We start from the raw sequence: 27,598 nt of genomic DNA, 5'->3' as shown, positions 1-27,598 counted from the left end.
CCCTAAGGGAAGTCTTTCCGCTCCCGGGGTTGGAATGACTCCTTACCCTCTCCCTTAAAACCCACATCCTTTCGTCTTTCCCTCTCCTTCCTGAAGAAGCAACCATCGGTTGCGAAAGCTAGTAATTCTGTGTGTGTGTGTGTGTGTGTGTGTGTGTGTGTGTGTGTGTGTGTGTGTGTGTGTGTTTTGTTCATGTGCCTGTCTGCCGGCGCTTTCCCGCTTGGTAAGTCTTGGAATCTTTGTTTTTAATATATTTTTCCCATGTGGAAGTTTCTTTCTATTTTATTTACATCATTTATTTATTATTCTCTGTACATAGTGTATCACAAGCACAGATGTGTTAAGTCGATAACTGTGGTGAGTGATTTTGCAATACAATGTAGTAGTTTAGGGTGTGTGCTTGCGTGTGGTTGTGTTGTTGGGGACAATTATGGGCATTAAAGAAGTGGAGAGCAAATAGCCCTCATTCCATGAGTGTGGTGAGGTTTAGAATTTATCCTAGATTCAAGAATACACAGTTTAGTAATCAGGAACTGTATGTTACAGTGTCTTCAACCCTTTCCTGTCAAATACTGATGAAATCAACACAAGAGAAGCTGGCTTGCATAATGTAGGTACATAGCCGAGATGGTGACCATTTAGGATGTAACCATGTCGGGATCAATTTTTAAATGGAAAAGCGGTCATGTGACTTATCGGACAATTACACTGAGAAAACAATTACGCCTTTCATTTGAACATACCTTTATTCTTTCTCGAATTACGTGTAATATTTCTTCCTTACATGTGCCATGAAAACGTGTGGCATTAACACAAGTCAAATGCATTTAGGATGTCCTGATATCAGGAGAGAAGAGCACCTATATTATTATAGATTATGTCTACCTTTTCCACCCAGACAGACAATCTATTATCCACTGTGTGGAACTCTGTCTGAAACTGAAAACTGGGTGAACAAAAAACAGTTAAGAATGAAATATCATCAACCATTGTTCTGGAGTCTTTCAGTAAGAGTCCACATCAGTAATGAAAATTTCCACCACATATAAATGGCGCTGTTACAAAATACAAATGTTACATCATCGCACTGAAGACAGTCTAGATCATCATATTTATTTTGCAGAATGTGTGACATACAGGCTGGATGAAAACTATTATTACCCTTGTGGTGAAGTGGTTAAGGATGAAGGTTCTATTGACCGCATGGCCAAGTGCTTAGTGTTTAAAGTCGCTGATCAATTCCACCAACAATTTTTAGAGGGGGAGAGATCTCAAAGAAGATCCACTCAGCCTTGATGACAACTGAAAAGCTACTCTTTAACATTAAACAGCAAATCTAATGTGCAGCTAACCAAAGTAGCTGTATGCCGAAAGGATTGCACCAAGCAAGGCAGCAAGAGCATCAGCCATTATTTTTCACTGAGCGAGGTGGTGCAGTGGTTAGCACACAGGACTCGCATTCGGGAGAACGATGGTTCAAACCCACGTCTGGCCATCCTGATTTAGGTTTTCCGTGACTCCTCTATATATCTTCCAGCAAATACTGGAATGATTCCTTTGAAAGGGCACGGCCGATTTCCTTCCCTAATCCGACGGGACAGATGACCTCACTGTTCGATCTCTCCCCCAAACCAACCAACCGACTGTTATTTTTCGCGTTAGTGAGATGCTTCATGTATTACAACTACAGATTTTATTCTTTGCAAGATTCCAGACCAGTTCTGTAGGATTTAGGTCCAGATGATGTGACGTTATGAAGGGAACCATTTTGTTTCAAATTTTACAATAGGAATAAAGAGTACAAGGTTGGTGCTCTGTCCATTTCTGCATGATGGTCATCGAGGAGAAATGATGATGAAATAAAATTCGGCATTCACAAGAATGAAATGTTGCCTTGGCATTGATGTTGGACAGTACTCATTGGATAGTGTTAATTTTCAACATTTATTCCTAGTTTAGTGGTGTATGAAAAATAATGACTCGTTTATACTGATGTGTGCAACAAAACCTTTGATGTTTTTGCAAAGATAATTTTCCTATATTGTTCATAATGTAGTAAAAATTGCTATCTAATAACACATTCTGCTCTACACAGCTGCTAGTAAATAAGAATCATGTTTACTCTTGCTTGATGTAGGCCTTCCGACAAAAAGCTACTTTGGTGATTTACGGGTCAATTTTGCTGATTTTATAATTGGGCTCCTTTTCAGTTACCCTCGTAAGGCTTAGATCATTCAAAAAATAAAGAAGCGCTAACCGCTAGACCACGCTGAAACATTTCCTTTCTTGTGACTATTCCAATGAAAGTGTCTCGATAAGTGACATTACAAAGCAATGTGAAGAATATGAAATTTTGTATAATTTGAAAATCGCAATGAGTAAAAAGTTCCCGTAATAGTGAGGTAAAATTTCTTTTCAAAAGCACAAATAATACAAATTATAATTGTTACATTCCATCCTGGATTTTCCACTGTTTGAAATAATACAGACTGTATGATAGTCTGTAATTTAGATTTCGTTTTACCTTAGATCCACCATTGTATAAAATAATTAAAAATGGTGCTATATCAAGTGTGTGAGTATGTTGGCAGATCTAATTGTTAGATGATGCTTGAACAGTCATTCGAGAACAAGTCATAATGTGAAATTGCGCAATTTAAAAGAAACTATCAGCAAATTAATCTCGGGGACAGCCTGTCTTCTTTAATAGAAGAATTGTCGAAGAACACGAATAGTGCTCGGTCATTTTATTACCAAACAATCCACATCCATGTCCTCTAATTCAGTCTCCGAAAAATTCTTAAAACACAATGAAAATCACATTCGTGACAAGGAAATAAGAAAGGTGGACAATTAGAAAATAATTAACACAACTACGTCCAATGAATGACATTATTGGCCAGCAGTTTGTAGGTTACATAATTTAAATCCTGCTTTGATGGGCTCAATCTGCTGAAATGCACAAATATAATTATATAAAATCAGTAGATTGCTCTCTTAATTCGTTACCAGCAACACGAAATAAGCAATTAAAAGAATGTCAGAAGCTTCATTATGAATAAAAATGCTTTCTTTGACTGCATGAAATAGTTCTGACTTCCTACTACAATAAAAATAAAAAGTAATCTACAGAATACAATTATGAATTCAGTGTCCTTGCTTTACCCAGTGTTACTTTTAGAAATCACTTAGGAATACTTATGTCACAGTCTGATTAACTCTCTCTTGCTGCTGTGGTGTTAGCTTTTACTGTGATGAAATTGAAAGATATTTTATCGTGGCAAAAACATGTGTAATGACTGCTGGAAGGGAGATACACCCAACAGTTATGGATACCGAGAATATAATAAAATCAGTTGGCATCATGTCCATTCTTCTGTAATTTGCACATCATTGACTGACTTTAGCTAGTCAACATGTGCTTACATTTTGCAATGCCTCACACAGTATCCTCATTGTCAGTAAAATTACTGTCATTAACAGCAAGTCACCATGACTTCAATTGAAGGTATTTTTCTCAACTGGTTTGTGACCACTTTTTGCACTCATACTGTGAGGTAACAAAGGGAACTGCTTTGAATTGGAAAATGACTGTACTTAGTCATTTACCAAGTTATTTCCTGCTGCAGCCAGGTTACCACTTTGGCTTGTGGAGTAATAAACTTTAATTTTATGTCTAATAAAACTTTCACAATATGCCAAATCACACACACATGGACTATTTCATTAGATAAGCAGCCATGATGAGATGTATGAAATGAAACCAAAAATGTAATATGAAATATGTTGTGCTTTGGTTTTACATAACGGTGCATCAGGAGGTGGCATGAAGTGGGTGTGTGCCTTTCTCATTACGCCAGCAGTTGTACTATGTGAGTGTGCATCACTGTCTGAATGTCACTGTGAGCCCTTCCATCCCTTCATAGATGCGACATCCTTTATGAAGTGTTAAGCATATGATACTGGGAGTTCATCATATCCTTACTGGATTATGCAGAGACCTTGTGATACGAAACAAATTTTTATTAGGCTAACAAAATGTTCAAATGTGTTTGAATTCTTAAGGGACCAAACTGCTAAGTTCATCGGTCCCTATACTTACACACTGCTTAAACTAACTTATGCTAAGAACAACACACACACACCAACGCCCGAGGGAGGACTTGAACCTCTGGCAGGAAGGGCAGCGCATTAGGCTAACAGCGTGTAACCTAGTAAATGATGGAAATTCTATGTGCAAGTCAGCCACTGACGGATACAAAATATTTTTTCATGTTTTACAGTTTTAAAAATAGGTATATGATATATCTTGTGGAAAAGATTTTTGCTGCTCTCGTGGACAACATAATTTTGGGGTTTCTTCAGGTGAGCTAATCTTCAGTTCATTTCAGAGAACTTCGTGACTCCTGCAAATTTTAGTGCCAGCAATACCTTAAACTACTCAAAAAGCTTATGCACCATTATCAAGACTAGCTATGTTTTTGTTTTGGTGATCAGAATCTTCTTTCTCAGTGCCTTTTTGACAATAGGAAATCATTGAGTACATCCACCCCTGTAAAGGAAGTAAAAGTAAACAAAGCATTCTCAGTGTGGTTCAGTAAAGTGCACTGTGCCTCCACTTATGAACCAAACCATATAGCCATGTAGACACTGCTCAGTCTCCCAAGGTGCCTCAAAGGGTCATTTTGAACTTACAGTGTGCACACAATGTCACATTATCGTAAAAAAAAAGGTTGTCTGCACAATTGGCATATGCCATAGTGAGTCATTCAACATTCAACCACTATCATAAGATGGAGAAACTGAGGATCTACCCAGTAGTAGTTGCACATATTTCAATCAACAATAATGCTATCTTCAGATTATGGCTTGTAAGCACCCCAAGCCATTTTGTTGCCATCTACATCACAGGCCAATTTTCCCACTCAATAATAGGTGAGGAGGGATCAAACGCATTGTGGGCAGGAGCCAGGGCATCAATGGTAGTGGACCAATTGGGGGGACACTTGGGACGTGCGGAACATCCCTTGGATCCCACGTCCAGATCCCCGCCCTCTAGTGATGCCCATTGGGAAAAGAGCAATGCCAACACTGCCAAGCAAAATGCAATGGAACTGTGTGCTGCCTTTTTAGAGACAACTGTGAGGGCTGTGTCGACATTCCCATGAAATTAAATTGGCCATTAAGCATCTATTATGTACAACAGTAAAAAACCCTGTTATGTAGCCTGGCAATAAGGTTGGGTAGAGAACACCTGGATAAAAGAAGTCTGATCCTCTTCACCATCAGTTGCAGGATTTCACCAATGCCTGATGATTGTTACAGCTGAGCGCGGAGATACAGGTACCATTGCAGTTCTCAAAAAGAGCAGTCATTTTTTGGGCCGTTATCACATTTTACTGTTGACAACTTTAATCACTAATGAAAGTTATAATATTGCTACAGGAGCTTTCAGTGTACTGTTGAGTCCTGAAGTCAATGTTTCAGCAATGGCTTTGTCTTCGGAGATGATAATGCAAACCATACCCACCTCCTGAACACCTTCCTCCAGTATGAGTGACTCAACCAAATGGAATGCCCTGCAGTATCTGCTGACCTGAATTGGATTGAGCATGCTTGGGACTAGTTGAAACAGGCTTTATGTTGTCACAGGAAACCATTTGACACATCAAATGAACTCTGTCAAAGAGAGTGTGACAGTCTTGACAGCAAAATAGAGACAACCTTGAGACAATGTGCTATTGGAGATCCTTGTATGCTATAATTTGTAGTATGGAGCAACACACCATTGAATATTATCCAACAACAGACTTCAATTTCACAGGTGTGCACTTCCACATATGCCTCCTTTATTTTAGTTACTGTTATGTTTTGTTTGTTTAGTTTATTAATGCATATTGTTTCATACCCTGCAGTCTGTGAGCATAAACTCACTCAAGTTCTGGGCAGGCCTGTGGGCAGTTTATTACACTCGGTACTCATATACTGCAAAGAATGTGAAACCTATCATCATTTGTAAGTTATGAGTATGGGACTAATCTGTTTTGAAAGTGTTCAGCTTCAAGTTGAGAAACATATTTTAATTGCCCTGTAGTTTCATAGGGAACTTGCAGGAAGATTTCAATGTGTATGGTACCTCAGGAATTTGAATGTGAATGTTCTTGAGTAAATCATGCTTTATTACTCTAAGAGGTACGCTTGAAAATCATTCGTTCAGTCACTGTAGGAAAAATTTCAAGTAAATGTTTTTAAATTTGCCTGTCTGCTGCTCCGTGCCACTCCCATGCTACGAGTAGCATAATCAGTCACATACTCTGTTGCCAAATACTGGGCTTTATGGGATAAAAACAATGATGTCAGCAAGATTGGTGTCCACCTTAGACACAATGATAGTCATCACTGGAATGCTAAAATAAACAGCAATTTCCTGGCTTCATATCTCCTGTAATTTACTTGATCTCATTTGCTAATACGTGGTGCACTAAGAATTGAGTAACATTCAATGGCTCAGTTTCTAAAAACTGTACAGTCAACGAAGTTCTTTCTAGCCTGCACTAACCAGGCTTAGATGTATTAAGCCTGCTCCTTGTCCCATAGAAGAATGATGGAGATGTAATTAGACAGTGTTTGCTGGACTAGAACTGGCAAGACATTTTAACCCAACCGTAACTGATAGACGTAAAGCTGCCGAGAAAAACATGGAACAGCCTCAACCACATAACACAAATACACAAGATGTAAAGCATCTGTTAAGAAGGGGGATCAGCTACAGCCCTCAATGTGACTGTGGTGCAGTGGAGCTAACAGTAGACCACTTTAGTTCTAAATGCCCAATAAGATAAATTAAAGAACAGGGGAACAACTTCCTGAGGGCCTCTCCGAAGACTGCTTCATTGTTAAGTTCTCATGAGGTAGATCTATGATGTCTAATTTATGCCTCTACATGCAAGTTGCCCCCAATCACCTGACCATGTTTGAAGTCTGTGAGTTCCACGGAGTGCCCATTCTGCTCTCACGATGTCTGACTACTGAGGTTGCTAATATGACAGTAGGTGGCAGCACAATGCACCTAATATGAAAAAAGTATGTTTCCAGGGTATCTGGATACTTTGATCACATAGTGTACATCACTAGGGGTAAGATAGATGCTACTTATTGGAAAATTAAAGAGATCTTTGAAGAAAATAGAACTACCTGTATTAATATAAAGAGATCATAAGCAAAACCAGTCCTAAGGAAAGAAAGGAAAGCAGAAATGTTAAGGGAGTATATAGTGTGTCTATACAATGAAGAGGTTCATGAGTGTTAAACTATGGAACAGGATGTAGATGAAAATGAGAAGAGATGTCCTGTGTGAAGAATTTGACAAAGCACTGAAAGACTTAAGTCAAAACAAGGCCCTGGAAGTAGACAACATTTCATCAGAGCTACTGATATGCTACAGAGAGCCAGCATTGACGAAACTCTTCCATCTGGTGAGGAAGATGTGTGAGATTAGCGAAATCATCTGACTCCAAGAAAAATGTAATAATTCGGTGGTGGTGGTGGTGGTGGTGGTGGTGGTGGTGGTGGTGGTGGTGGTGGTCAGTCCTGAGACTGGTTTGATGCAGCTCTCCATGCTACTCTATCCTGTGCAAGCCTCATCATCTCCCAGTACCTACTGCAACCTACATCCTTCTGAATCTGCTTAGTACATTTGTCTCTTGGTCTCCCCCTAAGATTTTTACCCTCCACACTGCCCTCCAATACTAAACTGGTGATCCCTTGATGCCTCAGAACATGTCCTACCAACCGATCCCTTCTTCTAGTCAAGTTGTGCCACAAACTTCTCTTCTCCCCAATCCTATTCAATACCTCCTCACTAGTTACGTGATCTACCCACCTAATCTTCAGCATTCTTCTGTAGCACCACATTTCGAAAGATTCTGTTCTTTTCTTGTCCAAAATATTTATCGTCCATGTTTCACTTCCATACATGGCTACACTCCATACAAATACTATCAGAAACAACTTCCTGACATGTAAATCTATACTCGATGTTAATACATTTTATATTCTCTCTACTTCGACAATCATCAGTTATTTTGCTCCCCAAATAGCAAAACTCCTTTGCTACTTTAAGTGTCTCATTTCCTAATCTAATTCCCTGAGCATCACCTGACTTCATTCGACTACATTCCATTATTCTCATTTTGCTATTGTTGTTGCTCATCTTATACCCTCCTTCCAAGACACTGTCCATTCCATTCAACTGTTCTTCAAAGTCCTTCGCTGTCTCTGACAGAATTACAATGTCATCGGCGAACCTCAGTTTTTATTTCTCCTCCACGGATTTTAATACCTACTACGAATTTTTCTTTTGTTTCCTTCACTGCTTGCTCAATATACAGATTGAATAACATCGAGGAGAAGATACTACCCTGTCTCACTCACTTCCCAACCACTGCTTCCCTTTCATGTCCCTCGACTCTTATAACTGCCATCTGGTTTCCGTACAAATTGTAAATAGCTTTTCGCTCCCTGTGTTTTACCCCTGCCACCTTCAGAATTTGAAAGAGAGTATTCCAGTCAACATTGTCAAAAGCTTTCTCTAAGTCTACAAATGCTAGAAACGTAGGTTTGCCTTTCCTTAATCTAGCTTCTAAGATATGTCGTAGGGTCAGTATTGCCTCACGTGTTCCGACATTTCTACAGAATCCAAACTGATCTTCCCGGAGGTCAGCTTCTACTAGTTTTTCCATTCGTCTGTAAAGAATTTTTCGTTAGTATTTTGCAGCCGTGACTTATTAAATTGATAGTTCGGTAATTTTCACATCTGTCAACACCTGCTTTCTTTGGGATTGGAATTATTATATTCTTCTTGAAGTCTGAGGGTATTCGACCTGTCTCATACATCTTGCTCACCAGATGGTAGAGATTTGTCAGGCCTGGCTCTCCCAAGGCTGTCAGTAGTTCCAACGGAATGTTGTATAATCCCGGGGCATTGTTTCGACTCGGGTCTTTCAGTGCTCTGTCGAACTCTTCACCCGGTATCATATCTCCCATTTCATCTTCATTTACATCCTCTCCCATTTCCATAATATTGCCCTCAATCAACTCGCCCTTGTATAGACCCTCTATATATTCCTTCCACCTTTCTGCTTTCCCTTCTTTGCTTAGAACTGGGTTTCCATCTGAGCACTTGATATTCATACAAGTGGTTCTCTTTCTCCAAATGTCTCTTTAATTTTCCTGCAGGCAGTATCTATCTTACCCCTAGTGAGATAAGCCTCTACATCCTTAAATTTGTCCTCTAGCCATCCCTGAAGATAAGGTGGATAGACGTAACTAATGAGGAGGTATTGAATAGGATTGGGGAGAAGAGACGTTTGTGGCACAACTTGACTAGAAGAAGGGATCGGTTGGTAGGACATGTTTTGAGGCATCAAGGGATCACAAATTTAGCATTGGAGGGCAGCGTGGAGGGTAAAAATCGTAGAGGGAGACCGAGAGATGAGTACACTAAGCAGATTCAGAAGGATGTAGGTTGCAGTAGGTACTGGGAGATGAAGCAGCTTGCACAGGATGGAGTAGCATGGAGAGCTGCATCAAACCAGTCTCAGGACTGAAGACAACAACAACAACAACAACAGCCATCCCTGCTTAGCCATTTTGCACTTCCTATCCATCTCATTTTTTGAGACGTTTGTATTCCTTTTTGTCTGCTTCACTTACTGCATTTTTATATTTTCTCCTTTCATCAATTAAATTCAATATTTCTTCTGTTACCCAAGGATTTCTACTAGCCCTCGTCTTTTTTCCTACTTGATCCTCTGCTGCCTTCACTACTTCGTCCCTCAAAGCTACCCATTCTTCTTGTACTGTATGTCTTTCCCCATTCTGTCTATTGTTTTCTTATGCTCTCCCTGAAACTCTCTACAACCTCTGGTTCTCTCAGTTTATCCAGGTTCCATCTCCTTAAATTCCTACGTTCTTGCAGTTTCTTCACTTTTAATCCACAGTTCATAAGCAATAGATTGTGGTCAGAGTTCACATCTGCCCCTGGAAATGTCTTACATTTTAAAACTTGGTTCCTAAATCTCTGTCTTACCATTATATAATCTATCTGGAACCTGTCGGTATCTCCACACTTCCTCCATGTATACAACCTTCTTTTATGATTCTTGAACCAAGTGTTAGTTATGATTAAGTTGTGCTCTGCGCAAAATTCTACCAGGCGGCTTCCTCTTTCATTTCTTAGCCCCAATCCATATTCACCTCCTACGTTTCCTTCTTCCCCTTTTCCTACTGATGAATTCCAGTCACCCATGACTATTAAATTTTCGTCTCCCTTCACTATATGAATAATTACTTTTATATAATCACACATTTCTTCAATTTCTTCGTCATCTGCAGAGCTAGTTTGCATATAAACTTGTGCTACTGTGGTAGGCGTGGGCTTCGTATCTATCTTGGCCACAATAATGCGTTCACTATGCTGTTTGTAGTAGCTTACCTGCATTCCTATTTTCCTATTCATTATTAAACCTACTCCTGCATTACCCCTATTTGATTTTGTGTTTGTAACCCTGTAATCACCTGACCAGAAGTCTTGTTCCTCCTGCCACCGAACGTCACTAATTCCCACTATATCTAACTTTAACCTATCTATTTCCCTTTTTAAATTTTCTATCCTACCTGCCAGATTAAGGGATCTGACATTCCACGCTCCGATCCGTAGAACGCCAGTTTTCTTTCTCCTGATAATGACATTCTCTTGACTAGTCCCCACCCGGAGATCCAAATGGGGGACTATTTTACCTCCGGAATATTTTACCCAAGAGTACGCCATCATCATTTAACCATACAGTAAAGCTGCATGCCCTCGGGAAAAATTACAGCTGTAGTTTCCCCTTGCTTTCAGCTGTTCGCAGTACCAGCACAGCAAGGCTGTTTTGGTTAGTGTTGCTAGGCCAGATCAGTCAATCATCCAGAGTGTTGCCCCCGCAACTACTGAAACGGCTGCTGCCCCTCTTCAGGAAACACATGTTTGTCTGGCCTCTCAACAGATACCCCTCTGTTGTGGTTGCACCTATGGTACAGCTATCTGTATCGCTGAGGCACGCAAGCCTCCCCACCAACAGCAAAGTCCATGGTTCATTGGGTTAAGGAAAGGCAAACCTATGTTTATAGCATTTGTAGAATCAGAGGAAGCTTTTAAAATTTCCACTGAAATGCTCTTTCAAATTCTAGAGGTGACGGGGTTAAATACAGGGAAAGTATTTGTATGGAGTGTAGCCATGTATGGAAATGAAACATAAATACTTTAGACAAGAAGAGAACAGAAGCTTTTCAAATGTGGTGCTACAGAAGAATGCTGAAGATTAGATGAGTAGATCCCATAACTAATGAGGAGGTACTGAATAGAATTGGAGAGAAGAAAAATTTGTGGTACAACCTGACGAAGAATGGATCAGTTGGTAGGACACATTTTGAGGGGTCAGTGGATCACCAATTTAGTACTGGAGGGTAGCATGGGAAGGGTAAAAATTGAAGAGGGAGACCAAGAGGTGAACATAGTAAGCAGATTCAGAAGGATGTAGGTTGTAGTAGATACTCAGAAATGAAGAGGCTTGCACAAAATAAAATAGCATAGAGAGCTACATCAAATCAGTCTTTGGACTGAAGACCACAACAGCACATGTAAGTTTGCTGTAGTTTTATACTAGTTTAATACTTTCATATTTAAAGTGGCAACTCCTGCTCTGTCAGCACCACAGGAGAGTAAGTTTTTGATTATGAATTCTTTTAATGAGCTTCTAACTAGAAGTGACTTACTTTCTTTTACCTGTGTGCTTAGTAGTTTAATTTGTAAATTTGTTGCGTGTTTATGTGCTTACTCGGCATTCTAATAACTGTGTAGTGTACAGTTCCACTGTCTTTAGTATGGTTAGGAACTGTGATTGCTGTGTTCAGATGCAGACAAAGATGGTGACCCTTCACTCACACCTCTTGGCAGTGTTGGCATTGCTCTTTTCCCAATGGGCATCACTAGAGGGCGGGGATCTGGACGTGGGATCCAAGGGATGTTCCGCACGTCCCAAGTGTCCCCCCAATTGGTCCACTACCATTGATGCCCTGGCTCCTGCCCACAATGCGTTTGATCCCTCCTCACCTATTATTGAGTGGGAAAATTGGCCTGTGATGTAGATGGCAACAAAACCTTTTTCTGGAGGGCCAATCGAAAGGTCGTCCCAGTTCATCTGAAAAACAGGTTTAAGACACTGTCTGTGGCTGATAGAGATCCTGACCCAGATGCATCTGGTTGCTCAGTTATAAAGGAAGCCTCTCGGCCTGCAAGATCCAGGGATTCACAGAGGGTGGATTACTGGTTGTTGGGAGCTTCAATATTACATTCATAATGGAACTCCTTAGAGACATGGCTAACAAGGAGGGGGAGTAGTCCAGTGTGCAATATCTGTGGTGCATATCAGGTGGGAGTCATCCCAGATATGGAACAGGGTCGTTCCAGTTGCTGTGACCAGAGGCCATGAGGAGCACAAGGAGCAGCTAACTGCAGGTGGTGGCACATGTTGGTTCTAATGAAGTGTGCCACTTTGGATCGAAAGAATTCTCTCCAGTTTCCAGCAGCAATCAGAATTGGTAAAGACTGCCAGTCTTGGTTGCCAGATGAAGGTAGAGTTCACACTGAGTAGCATTGTTAACAGACTGATTGTGGGCCATCGGTAAATAACTGAGTGGAGAGTGTGAATCAGAGGCCCAAGTGGTTCTGCAAGCATGTAGGCTGCAGATTCCTTAACTTGTGCTGTAGGATGGTGGGATATCGAGCTCCACTTATAGGTCAGGGGTTTATGATGCACAGGAGGCAGCTACAAACATGGCAGGGGCTGTGTGGCATGGACTGGACAGCTTTTTAAGTTATAAGGTCTTGGGAAAGAACAAAATGGGCTCCAGTGTTGAAGGGTGCAAGTCAAAAACAGAAATTGGGTAGATGTAGGAAAGATAGGTGTCAAGATAGAGCAAATAAATTTGGTGATGTGTTTGTTGCTGTTAAAGGTAGTTAGTTCCTGTGAGTTAGTACGGGTAGAGGTTGTACTTAACTGATACAAATTAATATTTTGTCCCTTTTATAAGGGGCATTCAAAAAGAAAAGAGCCAGAGGCATAATTACAGACCAGTATCTATATGTTAGAAATATTGACCCTGGCTGTTGAGACACTTGTCCCACTGTGACACAAGGTGGTGAATGGCTGTCTCATAAAATTCCCAGGGCTGCGATGTTCTACGTGTACAGCTGGACATCGTCATGCAAGGTGAATCGTTTGCCCCTCAGAGCCTTTTTATGGGGACCAAAAATGGCGTAATCACCGGGAGAGAGGTCCAGGCTGTATGGAAGGTGGCAGAGAACCTCCCATTTGAATTTCTGCAGGAGTGCTGTGACTCGGTTGGCCATGTGAGGCTTTACATTGTCGTGGAGCAGAATGACACCACAGGTGGGATCGCCTGGTCGTTTTGATCTGATCGCTTGAGGAAGGGTGGTCAAGGTTTGCGAGTAACGCTGGGCATTCACTGTTGTCCCGTGCTGCAGGAAGTGAATCAGAAGGGCTATATGTGCAGAACTGGTTTGCATCACAGCCCCAGGAATTTTATGATACAGCCATTCAGTCTTGTGTCATAGTGGGACAAGTGTCCCAACAGTCAGGGCCAATAATTCTAACATACAGGTACTGGTTTCTGTAATTATGCCTCCAACCCATTTCTTTTTGAATGCCCCTTACACCAACTACCTGACTTGGATTATAAAGGTACTGAATGGTTCAAAGAAAACCTAAGCATTCTCTGAAATAAGTACCCTCCTAATACAGCTACAGTTTGTGGAGATTTAGATCTACCCTTGATATGTAGGCGAAAACACATGTTCAAAGCTGGTTGTAGGCATAAAACATCCAGAATCGTACTAAATGCTTTATCCAAAAAACAAAAAACAAAAAAACAATCAGCTCAGGAGTCTACTTGAAGTGTAAACAGTTGCGAAAACATACTTGACGTTTGTAGCAACAAATAATCCTAAGCAAACAGGGAGCATCATGATGGATGCAGGAATTCGTGATTGCAAGGTCAATGTCATCAGACTAAATATCATAACACCCAAACCCACCAAAACTAAATATAAAATATATCAATTTAAAAAGCAGATAAAAATTCACTTGACACCTTTCGAAGAGAGTTTCTATTCCTTACAAACTATGTAAACACAGACCAGATTTGGAATAGATTAAAAAAAGGGGGTTCAACAGCAACTGAGAGGTTTGTATACAAAACGGGTCAGAACACTATTACAGATGCATTGAAAAAAGCATGCCAAATTTAAAAGGATGCAAAATCCCCAAGATTGGCATAGTTTTACAGAAGCTCAAAATTTAGTGCACTTCAACATGAGATGCTGTCAGTAATTTCCCCGACAAAACTCTCGAAACCTGGCAGAATGGGTTCTGCTCGTATGTAAAGTATACCAGTGGCAAGGCACAGTTCCAGTGTACAACAGCATTGGTAATGTTACCAATGACAGTACCACCAAAGCAGGGTTACTAAGTATGGGTTTCCAAAATTGCTTCACCAAAGAAGACAAGGTAAATATTTCAGGCTTCAAATCAAGAACTGCTGATGTGAGTAAATTTGAAGTATATACCCTCAGTGTAGCGATGCAACTTCAGTCATTTAATAAAGGCAAGTCTTCCATTCAAGACTGTGTATCAGTTGGATACCTTTCACAGTATATTGATATTCTAACTCATCACTTAGCAATCATGTAAACACTCGCTTGATGAAAGATCTGTACCTAAAGTTGCACAGGTTACACTAATACTCTAGAAATGAAATAGGAGTAGCCTAATGAATTACAGACTCATATCACTGACAACATTTTGCAAGAGGCTTTTGGAACATTTACTGTGTTTGAACATTATGAATTACCTGAAAGAAACAGACAGCATGGATTCAGAGTACATCACTAGTATGCAACATTACTAGGTCTTTATTCTCATAATGTGATGAGTACTACTGACATAGCATCTCAGATTGATTCCACATTTCCAGATTTCGAAAAAGATTTTGATACCAATCTTCATAAGTGGCTTCAAATCAGACTGCATGCCCATGGCATATTGTCTCAGTTGTGTGACTGGCCTCATGATTTCCTGTCAGAAAAGTCATAATTTCTAGCAGTTGTTGAAAAGTCATAAAGTAAAACAAAAGTGATATCTGGTGTTCCCCGATGAAGTACTATAAATCCTCTGCTGTTCCTTAATTTATAGAAATAGTGTAGGAGACTGTCTGAGCATTCACCTTAAACTGTTTGCAGATTTGCTGTCATTTACTGTCTAGGAAGTCATCGGAAGAAGAAAAGCAATTGCAAAATGATTTAGACAAGATATCTGTATGGTACGAAAAGTTACAGTTTACCCTGAATGGTGAAAAGTGTGATGTCATACATGTGAGTTCTAAAAGGAATCAGTTAAATTTCAGTTGCACCATAAGTCAACTAATCTGGAGTCTCATAGTTCAACTAGGAATAACAATTATGGTCAACTTAAATATGAACAATCGCATAACATTGTGGCGAAAGCAAACAAAATACTGTTTTTACTGGCAAAACACTTAGAAGATGAAATAGGTCTACTAAAGGGATTGCCTGCACTACATTTGTCCATCCTCTGCTACAGTATTGTTGTGTGGTAAGGCATCCTTCTGAGAGGGTATGGAGGACATCGAAACAGTTCAAAGAGCAGCAGCTCGTTTAGTATTATCACAAAATAGGGGAGAAAGTGTCAAAGATATTGTGCAATCATTAAAACAAAGGTGTTTTTCAATGCGGTGAGCTTTTTTGTGAAATTTCAATTTCCAACTTTCTCCTCTGAATGGGAAAATATTTGTTGACACCAACCTATATAGAGAGAAATGATCATTGTACGAGGGAATGCTGAAAAGTAGCGCCTGCAAATTTTTTATTTTGTTCTCAGTATCAGTTCAGATATTACATGTCATGTATATTACTCGATTGACTCTCCCACTTCGCTGACGTTAATTGCAACCCCTTGGTGCTAGAGCGTTCCAAATTGTTGTGTGTAACATGGCAGAGTGTAACATAACTATGTTGGCAGGTGAGAAACAGCATGTTATAATTAAGTTTCTAACCACAGAAAAAAAGTCCACAAGTGGAGCAACCGCACCCTCTCCTTCTGCATGCCAGTACTGCAACATCTGCAACAATCCAATGCCTTGTGTTCACTGTCATCAATCATCCTCCATACAGTCCCAACTTGGCCTCGTACAATTTTCATCGTTTCAAAAACCCAAAGAACACCTTCAATGACTTCATTTTGATAATGGTGAAGCGGTGCAAGCAGAGGTGCTGATGTGGCTTTGTCAATAAAGACAGACATTCTACAGTGACAGTATCGATGAACTGGACTCAACTTGGAGACATATTTTTATCGCCAAGGTGAACATGTTGAAAAACAGATATATAGACATGAAGAATAAAGATGTAGAATGTCAAGAAGTTCATTTTATTCACACAGCTTTAAGAATTTTCACGTATATATAATTCAGAGGCATTACTTTTCAGCACACCCATGTGATAAAGTAAATCAGGACCTGCATGAAAAAATTTAAGTGTTCATTTTTCCTGCATTCTGTCTGAGAATGGAACAGTAGATAAATAGTGTAAAAGTGGTTCGATGAATCCTCTGCCAGGCTTTTAAGTGTGAATTGCAGAGTAGTCGTGTAGCTGTAGATATTTTACATATATTTTTTCTGTTCTACTTGTCACATTCATGCATAGTTTTGTAGGATGTGAAATAGGAAATACTGCTTTAGCTTGCTCAGTATTTATTACTATTTGTCTCGGAATTGAATAATTTTACCCTGTTTCATTTGGTTTTTAGACAAATAGAGTTACACTACATATTAACTGTGTGTGTAGCAGAGCATTCAGCATTTGGAGAATCAGTTTTGCAACTTCATTAGAATAGCTCAGATTCTATCCTCCAGTATACTAATTCTGCACAGTAACAGCTAACCAGCATACTGAAACATTGTCAGACTAAGAAAATGTTTCACTATATATCACACTTTTTCCTAGTTTCTTATTAAATGCTAAATTCACTCAGTTTTATTTATAACTAGCTATTCCCAGCCACACTGCATTGCTGTTGTTAAGTGGAAAAGAAAGAAACGAGAAAGTACACATTTCTAATACATATGGGAATTAGATACATGTGCGAATATGTCTCCGCCTGTCTCTTTCCATCTTCTCCTTCCCCTTCTTTCTGCTCATCACCTTGTCATTCCCCCCTCTCTGGGCCATTTACCCCCCATCCCCCTCTCTCCCCACCCCTGTCTGCCCCCCCCCCCCCTCAACCCACCCATCTGTCTGTTCCACCACTTGAGCCTTTGAGCCTTGTAGAATCTTATTACAAATTCAGATTGTGTGGTGACAGACATTTACATTTTTATTTTATACATGAACACCTGTACTTAACAATAATGTAGATATTACTGCTAAGCAGTAAGGAGCACTAGATTCTCTGTGCCTTCTTTCATTTCATGGTTGAAAATAAAATTAGAGAGAAATGGTTAACAAATATAGCTTCCAAAAATTGGTACTTTTATGTAAGGCTGAAAACTGTTTCAATGTCACATAAGGAGCACCATCTAAAAACTAATGTATATTCTCATTTGGCCTACATTTTGGCGTAAATTATAGTGAGGCACATACTCCTGTCTGTAGAAAAGACAGACTAAAGATCTACTACGTGTGAAAATACAACTCCTTTTTCTCTTTCTCTGTTTAGGAGCAATCCAAATGATCATGTTAGCTTAGTGGAGAAACTCCAAAAATCTGTGAAGAATGCAAATAAAGTAAGTAGTTTTATTTCCATAAACATGTTTCTATGTTTGCCAACAATGTGTTGTTAATGAATCCTATTTTTACAGAATTTAGTAAATGCCCTAAAAGAAATTGCAGCATATGAGGTAGAAAAACTGAAGAGTCAAGAACCTAAGCCCAAATTCTTCTGTCTTCACAGGTAACCTAATTTTTCACATTGTATATATACTGCCAGTTTTAGAGCAGTATGTAGCACAATTTTTTTAAAACAACTGGTATGCAATTTTTTTCACGTCAGCAATCTCATTATTCAATCCACATCTGTCCCCCACCCCACCCTACCCCACCACCTCCCAAGTGCAGTCGGTCTTCTTATTTGTGCCACCTATACTTGCATTTCACACAGTGAAAGTGAAGGCTGGACATAATGGAAGTTCAAAAAGTGTTAAGAATCCTTCACACAGTGAAAGTAAAAGAATAAATATTTACCGAAAACTGAGGAGAAATGTAATACAACATAAAAATATCGTCACTCAATATTGGAGAAATAAATATCGCTGATATATATCAATATTTTTCAGAATAAATATCAATAAATTGATATTTTATCAGCAGCTCGACCCTACTGTAACAGCTAAGCAAATAAACTGTCACTGGGCACTCAATGGAGAGCAATGAGATGTGGTATGATTTAGGATCATATTAAAGACTTCTAAGATTTTGTGACTTCATGCCATGTACACGTAGTACATGACAAAGATGGTGAAAATAAGTCAGTTACATTTTGCTTCAGCACTTGTCAGACCTTAAAATCCTGTAACACATATACGTGTCATGGTCCAAACTAAACCCTTTCACTGTAGAAATACAGTAATGTTAACTCGTAAACAGTTTTCGTAATTTACATCATTTCATGGTGTACACAGCTTTGCTCTCATTTGTTGTTACTGTACTTCTATGCTGAAAGGGCTTAGTTTTGATAATGTCATGAGGATTTTAATGTCTGACATATTCTGAAGCAAATTGTAACTGATTGTTATTTTCACTATTTTTGTAATGTACTACTGTCTACACGACATGTTTGTGCAGTTGTGTATATACACTCTATGCTTCGTTTTTTGTATTCTTTTAGCATTTGTAGAACCACTTGATACAGTTAAAGGGTCAAAATTTCAATTGTGAAATAAACAGTTTCTTCAGTTACTGTGAACCCCAATCGTGAGACTCTAATCAATATAAATAGAGCTAGAGATTTCATTTCAAGCAAGACTTAACCTGATTTATTAAGAACTTGCCATTTGTCAAACTTGTCAAAGCCAAAAAGGTATGAGACGTGACTGCAGTGGATTGTTTTAGATGCAGGAAAACTGTTGTTCTTCACTAGGTATAGCATGTGGCAGGAATCAAAGTTTCCTCTAAACATGAATGACAGCAACAATTCATCATAGTATGATTGGAATCCAGGCAGCTTACTGTTATGACCTTGTGACGAAGATTACTATCTCAGTCGCTAAACATCGTGTGCGGAACTAGGATCATTAAATTAGCTACAAATCTAAAAACATACCAAGACTACCACACTGAGAATATAAAAAATTGCAACATTTCCCTAGCCTTTCTGATCTAGAACCAGGTAAGATATCATATCCCTTAACTTGAAAGTGATAGTCATTGGGAAATTATGTCTGAACAGGGCCGATAGCTCTTTGCTGTGGATGATGCAGCTTCTGTATGTCACATTGTATAACAATAGTAATTGTGTTGTTGAATATTAGTACTGTTATCTGACATTTAATTGGAAAAACTACTTCTGTTTATTATCTTGGTGCTTCAGATATTTTTTTTAATCTTAACAAGTCAAAGTGTTTTATATGCAATTTAGGCACATACTGCAGCACAGTTTTATTTTCATTGTGTTCATGATATTGAAACATTTTGCTGTGTGCTATTGTTTTTTCGTCTTATTCCAGAAACGAGGCCGAAATGGATTTCATAAATATGTTCCTTAAGCTGTTTGCGGATGAGGCAAGTATACTAATCAAGTAACCTGCTTGATATTTGTGACAATGTTCTCTCTCTAAAGCAATAAATATAATAGTGTTGTATTTTTCTTTCACATCCCTGCACGTAAGTATTTTCAGTTTTAACAAATATCTCAAGCATTACTTCCACATATGTAGATACTTAATATACTTACCTGTTGTGCGTATTTAGAGTGTGCTGCTGCTACTTACTGTCGGTGAACCTAAGGGCCCTGGGCACATGGTGTTGCATGGAGAGCAAACTGCTGTCTCTGCTTTGGGTCAACAGTAAGTAGAATCTCATAATTTTTGGTATGTATGAATTCTAACTGCTTAGATGCTTCCTTTCTAAGAAAATCATGAAGCTAAATATGTCTCCTGCACAAGTTTGAGAGTGGAGGGAGGGAAAGGGGAAGGTAACGCTCACACATTATGGACGGTGCAAGGTACACTCACTAAGTCAGAGAATCATCCTTGCTATAGAGCTGTTGACCATCTTCTTCCAAAATATCACATATTTTGTCTTCAAAAGTTCCCCCGCAGAGGAAAATGTAGGCATGTAACTACAACACAGTTGCTATAGTACTCCCAGGATGGATGATATAAATTTAAGCTCCTGTAGTGCTGAAATCCCAAAGTAGCAGAATTTTAGCAGATATTCCATGTTGAAACATAATAAACTACTTGAAATAAAATACTACATGGCAGAAAAAAACCTTGAAGTGAAACACAGCTTTATATTATTCAGAATTGTTCTATAGGCCTAGAATATGGGTAGTGAACTGACAAGTGCTGTCTAACTTGACTTTTAACTAATACCATGTGTTTATTTACAATTTTAGGTGTTTATTTACAAGCATGCATATTTATTTCCTGTTTTGCGTGTCAATTTGCAATCAAACGTATCGATTTAAAAGTGTGCGTAATATTTCCTTCTCTCTCTCTCTCTCTCTCTCTCTCTCTCTCTCTCTCTCTCTCTCTCTCTCTCTCTCTTTCTTCTTCTTTTTTTCCCTCCCCCCCCCCCCCCCACCTATATCATTTATATCCATAACAACATTTTGGTCAAACTTCTTATTTTTAACCTTTTTTAACTATTCTTTCGTCACTCCTTTTGTCTCCCATCTATCCAACCAGCCATGAATCCCTGTTCATTTTACCTCCGCCAATCCTGAGAACTCTCCTTTGCCGCAGTAAAACTCCAAACACACATCCTCTTCCTGAAATCTTGTTTGGTACTTGGTATCCCACCTAGTGGGCTTAACATTAAAATTGGCTTCTCGGGCTGTCACCCGTGCTACTGCAAGACTATTTTACAATTCTGTCAGTCCCTCACCTTCACAAGTCTGATCATTCATAATAATACAATCGAAGCTTAAACCATACCTGACAGCCTCTATGCCTTTCGGAAAATCCTTTTACCCCACCTCCCTTTCTCTCTTGTCTCCCTCTTCATCTTCATCTCCATCTCCCTCTCCTTTTTTCCCCATAGCTTTCCATCCTCTCTCCATATCTTAAAAGCTCAACCGTCTAAACTGCTTTAGACTTGTGCAGCCACTGAGTCATCTGATGCAATACCTGCCCCACAATATCCCGTTACCTCCTCCTTGCCTCACGCATCCTTCACTGCCCTCACCACCTTCACTACCTCCTCCTCAGCACCATCTAAGCTGGCAACTGCCCTCTGTAATCAGTAATTAATACTCAGTCTTGCCTCTGCCACAGGACTGTGTACTTGGGTGTCTGTATGGTTGTGTACGTGACAGAGTGCACTTTGTGAGAGAAAGAGCAAGAGCTTGAAAGCTAGTGTGTGACTACTGTTTTCTGTAGCAATTTTTGTGTCACATATTATCCCTTCCAGGACTTTCCATTTTTGTTAATATGATAAGTGTTACGAAATAAATATATGTTAATACAACATAAGCTTGGAGCAAAGATTGGCAATTAATGTAGAGGAATTTTAAGTTGTGCAGTTTACAAAATTTAATTGTACAATAACCATTCACAACATGTAAAATGATTAACAACCAGAAGCAGTCATCATAAGAGTATTGAGAAGTAACAGTATATAATGATGTGGAAAACTGCACTTGATTTGATTTTCATGGGAAGACAAAATGACAGTTGTCATGGCACATTGTTGCCAGCACCAAAACTGAGTTCATTGTGTGGTTTTGCCCATGTCATTCTAGTAAAGCCAGCCAGTACCCTAAAAGAATAGTAACAGGCACCCTACTAGGTCTTAATCACAAACACTTTCGGGAATGAATGACACAAATATTGTGTGTCCTTTGGCCTCCAGGGCTTCACATTGGAAGATTAGATGCAGTGTGATTTTATCCCTCACCAAATAATCTACATGTAGGAGCTTCTTTCTCTACAGCCATTGTGTGCAGGTGTTTCCTGAAATTCACATGGTCCACTGTTAATTCAATCACTCTCCCGTTCAAGCCCATGATTCCAGAAATTGCTTTAACAGATTTTACCATTGCCTTAATGATGGTTAAGACAAGTTCCAATCCAACAAATGGAGGTCTCACGCCTATCTTAGTCATCCTATCAGCTTGTTCATTACCAGTAATTCCTGAGTGACCTGGTCCCTCAGCAGGTTTACCTTGTTGCTTTCCCCTAGCCTCACAAGGAATTCGTGGCACTCTGTAACAATCTTTGATCTTGTTGCAGGTCTAATACAGATCGTGGAGTTGATTGGCTGCCTGTATGAATGTAGACGACATGATCCTTGTAGCACCTATGCAAACTCTCCTCCACACACACTTTTATAGCAAATATATCAATGGAGAATAGTGTGGCTCGCTTCTCTAAAGAGACTGCACTCTCTAGTCTAGTCAATACCCCACATACTCCAGCTCCAGCACTTTTTGTATACGACCTCTTAATAAACCATACTATGTCCCCTGAACGGTAGTGTGGTTCAGTCTTTTCAGTCTTCTGCTGCTACCTACCTTAAATTATTACATTGAAAGATTTATTGAAGCAGCTGGAAGTTATCGTATGGTTAATTGGTATTTCTCCAGCCTTCGCAATCAATGTTTATTACATTCATTATATTGGTGTGGGATTTTGACTATCCCGAAGGTTTCCAATTTTTTTCTTCTGGTTTTGAATGTGTATGCCCTGGCTGATTCCTCCATTGTAACCCAAAGATGTAATGGGAGCATGTCCATGGTCTCTATCTGAGCAGTGGATGTGTTGATAATTCCACCTGTTATGGCTAGCACATTCTTAAGCACCTTAGCGGCCCCCTTCTGCTCTACTTTATTCTACCATACTATGGTACCATAAATTATCACAGGTCCTGTTACAGAGATTTGTATCCAGTATATGACCCTGTGGCTTAGACCACATTTCTATTAAGGGCCCTTCTGGTGCACATTAGAACACCTTTTGCCTTGGAACATATATTATGGAAGGGCTCCATCTTAAATTAACATCCAGGGCTGCCCCTAAATGCTTCACTGCTCTCTCTACGAGTAGTATTTTGTCAAAGAGCTTAAGATTCCAATGCATATCCTAGATATGCTTCATTGTGAACATTACAACAGCAGTTTACCTGGGACTTGACCCTTAGATCATGTTTCCTGTGTTGATTTTGCAAGATCTTCAGAAGACATTGTTCTAATGGTACTTTAGAATTTGCCAAGTGTTAATATGATTAAATGTCTGTGTGTACCTTCATTGTTCTCCAAGCATTAGGAATTGGTTCTGCTACTAGACGTGAGTGAAAAGTCCTGCTTGTTGCAGTAGAGCCAGCCAAAAAGATTCCACTGGGGCTTCATAACTTGAATGATTGAAACAATCCCACTGTCCACCAGATTTTCTTGAAGTCAGTACATTCTCAGACATGTCACCAGTACTCCATTTGGTTACCAGTATCCAAAGGGGCCAAATCTTTGTCTGTATCATCTGTTGACATGCATTGAGCGAAGTGAATCTTGAGGACTGCATCCAGCATCTTGAGCGCTGTACTTGTATACCTAACGTCCTCCTCCTTTAAAGTGCCTTCTGGATCTGTTGGTATTCTTAAGAGGATTTTTAGGAGTTAGCCCCCCTGCCAGTTGTATCTTCCATCTTCTTGTGGAATACTTTCCAGGATGGTAGTTTTGCTTGCTTAATAACAAGGTTAAATTTGGGAAGGGTCTCCTGCCATTTTTGTCCATTGTCCTTCCCTTCTTGCGAAGTTGAACAGTCTTCTTAATTGCTTCCTTTGCAATTCTGGATTATTGTTCCACCCAACTACACTCTTCTTTGTGCATTTTTTGGTGACTGGATAGTTTTCTAAGGGTGAGGTCATAATGGTAGAGGTTAATTCATCTGCCATTTCTTAAAGATCTACTGGATTTCTTATCAAAGTTTTAACTTCAGTTAAGCAGGCATTTAGGTCTTTCTTATGAGTCCCAGTCTGCTTTCCTAGGACCTGTATAGGCCATGGTCTGTTCAACACCCACTTCAAACCAAACTTATACTTGTGGTCAAATAAGGATGACTCCACCACCACATTCCAGTGTTTGATGTAATTACGTATTAAGATGAACTCAGTAGTCTGATGTTGGTAACTACTCCCTTTCCCACCCCCATTTTACTATTTCTAAAGGGTACCTACTCCTATTCAAAATCTCTAACTTACTCTCCAGTAGGTATTCAACTACGGCCCACCTCTGCTGTTGTCACTGCTTTCTGTTGCCAGTTGTGGGCAGCGGCATCACAACCAACAGTTGTTCATTCAAGACTTAACACACCATTTATAGGAAATTTGCTGAAACGCATGGAATCGGTACTGGGCTAGTCTTGTCTCCAGAACCCCACTTGCAACAAATTATACCATTACAAAATAGTTGCCACTATGGGCAATAACTGACCTACACATCTTGCATCAGTCTCACAAAAAATCACTTTTTTTATGAATTTGGTCAGCTGTGGACAATATATGACGTAAGACTTCTGGTATCTGGTATTTCTTTTTTCTTTCTTTCTTCGCAATACTATTTCATTTACTCTCCAATCAGTCATCTCTGATCACCTGTCCAAGCCACACACTCTGCGGTCTAGGTATTGGATAGTGTTGCATTTTCTATCAGTAGCCATAAGCGATTCCTGCCATGTATTATTTCTTCTGTAACACCTATTTTGTTTGTATCTTTCTTCACTGCTTCTATCCATCCTATGGTTTTCTTCGTTTTATTAGTGTTATTAAAATTATTCTTTTTAATCCTTGTTTCTTCCATTATTTTTAAATGTCTATACAATTTTAGCTGTCTCTTTCACATTGTATCTGTGATTTTTTTCTGTATTTTTATATAAATCATCATTTCTACTTTTAATCCATAAATTTTCAATGTTTTCCTCAGGACCTAGAATTTGTTGGTATTTTCCTCCCTCTCTCTCTCTCTCTCTCTCTCTCTCTCTCTCTCTCTCTCTCTCTCTCTCTCTCTTTGCTAGTTCTCTTCGTTTGCCTTTCTTATTCATTGTTAGGAACTCTGATCCATATGTTATTTGTGTCCCAATAACTGAATCTAATCTTCGCTTGGATGAACATTAATTTCTTGTTGTAGTAATTCTGTGCTAATTCGTTTGCAAATTTGAACTTCTTCACTCTTCCTTTATTTTTTGTGTTAACCAGTTTGTTAGTTTGGACCCATTCTCAAGGGTATTTATCAGTTCTTTTAATGTTTCCACGCTTTTTTCCATAAATTTTTCTCTATTGTGTTTTTGTTCTATATACTGTTTTTTCATAAGCTACTTTTAGCCCCGTCTTTTCAGCAATCCCATGTAATGGATCAAGCATAAAAGTTGTCCATTAGGTTTTTAGTTACCAATGCTATATCATCCACAAATGCAAAACATTTTACTTCAAATTTTCTCTTTCCTTGTCCCACCTTTATACCTTTTATGGCTCTGTTTTCTAATGTGTTTTCCCATGTTTTTACTATTTTATCTAAAACCAGGTTAAAGAGAATTGGGTACAGTCCATCTCCGTGTTTTGATCGTGAACAGTTCAGAAATTTTGCCTTGAAACTTAATCCTTGATGTTGTATCTGTGAGTGTGTGTTCAACAAGTCTTCTGGTATTTTCGACTATCATTGATTAATAAAGTATCTGAAATAGTTTTTGTTTTTCAACTGAGTCGTAAGCCTTCTTGAAGTTTGTTAAAGTAGCTGCTGTGTTATTATTTTGTATAGCTCTCACTTTCAAAGAGGTTTTTAAATTAAGAACCTGTCTGCACATGATCTACCTTTTTTAAATTCTGCTTGGTACTCTCCTGTATTACACCTTACTTGTTCCTCTATTTTAGTTAGAAATGCTTTAGACAATATTTTCTATGTTACTGGTAACAAAGAGGTATCCCTTTTGTCCAAATGTCTTTAATTACTTTATGAATTTTCTGCTATGTGGATAAGCCCTCTAGTTTCCAAAAATCACTTATAGTTACCAATATTACCAGCACAACAAATTTCACTGCAAGAGAACAATTACATAAATTCCAAGTTATAACAATGACCAATAATGAGGAAAGGACTGCAAAATAACAAATATACACACATGTGGCAGTTTTTCTTTAACCTCACCAGTAACTAACCACAATGACAACAAAACAATGGACATGACAATGACAAAGATAAAATGTCCATCAGAATAACATTCATTTAACTTGCCAAAACTGAATCTGGCATGTGTAATAAAAAGGTTCCCCCCTCCCGGTGGAATATAGCCTCCAATTGACTTATGGTGCTGCTTCTATTAGCAATGTTATTGATCTTTGACTCATTACTCATTAAGCTGATTGGATTGCATGGAGAATTTCAGGTCACCTAATGAAGTGAAGAAATATTCAAAATTATTAGTATCCAGTCCACACATGGAATTTTGCTGGAATTGGAAACAATTATCATCTGCTTCCCTTCCTCCTGCCCCTTGCGATGCAGTTCATTTGTGCCATAGAAAAATAAAATGAGTAACATCTTCCTTACAGAATCTGCAAACTTCTGGATGGTAAAGGTGCAGGGAAAGGGACTCGATTCCAAGCCAAGGTCAACAATCTTAAAAATATAAGAGCTGCAGAGAAGTTGATCAAAGAATATTTTCAAACAGGTCAGAATGAAGTATAATGCTGCATTAAAGAGTGAGAGTTAATTATTGTATTATAAATTTTTGACAATATTTGCTGTGCAATTCATCATGTTTCACAGTGTTATAAGACTCAATTTCATATAGCAGATGAAACTTAGATTTGTAAATAAAACTGGCGTAAAATGTGTAAGATATGTATCACGAATAAAGTGAGTTGCTAACTATGGAGGCTTCTTTCCTTTTCATTTTTTAAAAGTTATTTGGTTGTGTTTCAAAATCAGATTGAAAAAAAATCTGTTATTGGATAATGAAAGAAGAAAATTAGCTTTTGCTTGTGCAGCCTTTCTTAGTTATTTCACTAACATAATCTCAGGTCATCAGCTAAGTATCAGGATTTCCTTCTTTGTTAAAGGATGTCATGTAAACACCATAAGCTGTATTTAAAATGATGTAAGAAATTCATTGAATGTTAGAATAAAGATAACTTGACTACCTTGCATAGCTCAAGATGATTTCCTTAACATTAGGCTTTTCTAGTTCTGTATGCAGCGATGTCTTAAGTCCTTTTTCATTGGCTGTCGAGTAGAATTGAGAACACTATTTC

General features: G+C 38.9%; 1 protein-coding gene across 2 annotated transcripts in view; it reads left to right on the top strand.

Moving 5' to 3' along the window:
- The window catches only part of LOC126356250 (alanyl-tRNA editing protein Aarsd1), a 70,751-nt gene extending 43,533 nt beyond the window's left edge, over nucleotides 1–27,218 (top strand). For both annotated transcript variants that reach the window (XM_050007082.1, XM_050007083.1), the window contains 5 exons: nucleotides 17,856–17,922; nucleotides 17,998–18,089; nucleotides 19,861–19,915; nucleotides 20,105–20,199; nucleotides 26,897–27,218. In XM_050007082.1, coding sequence (XP_049863039.1) covers nucleotides 17,856–17,922; nucleotides 17,998–18,089; nucleotides 19,861–19,915; nucleotides 20,105–20,199; nucleotides 26,897–27,032 — 445 coding nt within the window. In that variant the 3' untranslated portion in view covers nucleotides 27,033–27,218. The remainder of the gene's footprint in view (nucleotides 1–17,855; nucleotides 17,923–17,997; nucleotides 18,090–19,860; nucleotides 19,916–20,104; nucleotides 20,200–26,896) is intronic.
- Nucleotides 27,219–27,598: the final 380 nt, after the last annotated feature.

This window comes from Schistocerca gregaria, chromosome 3 (genome assembly GCF_023897955.1).
Source record: "Schistocerca gregaria isolate iqSchGreg1 chromosome 3, iqSchGreg1.2, whole genome shotgun sequence".
NCBI lineage: Eukaryota > Metazoa > Arthropoda > Insecta > Orthoptera > Acrididae > Schistocerca > Schistocerca gregaria.
Note: the sequence above shows the minus strand (reverse complement) of the source record. Positions and strands in the feature narration are given on the sequence as shown.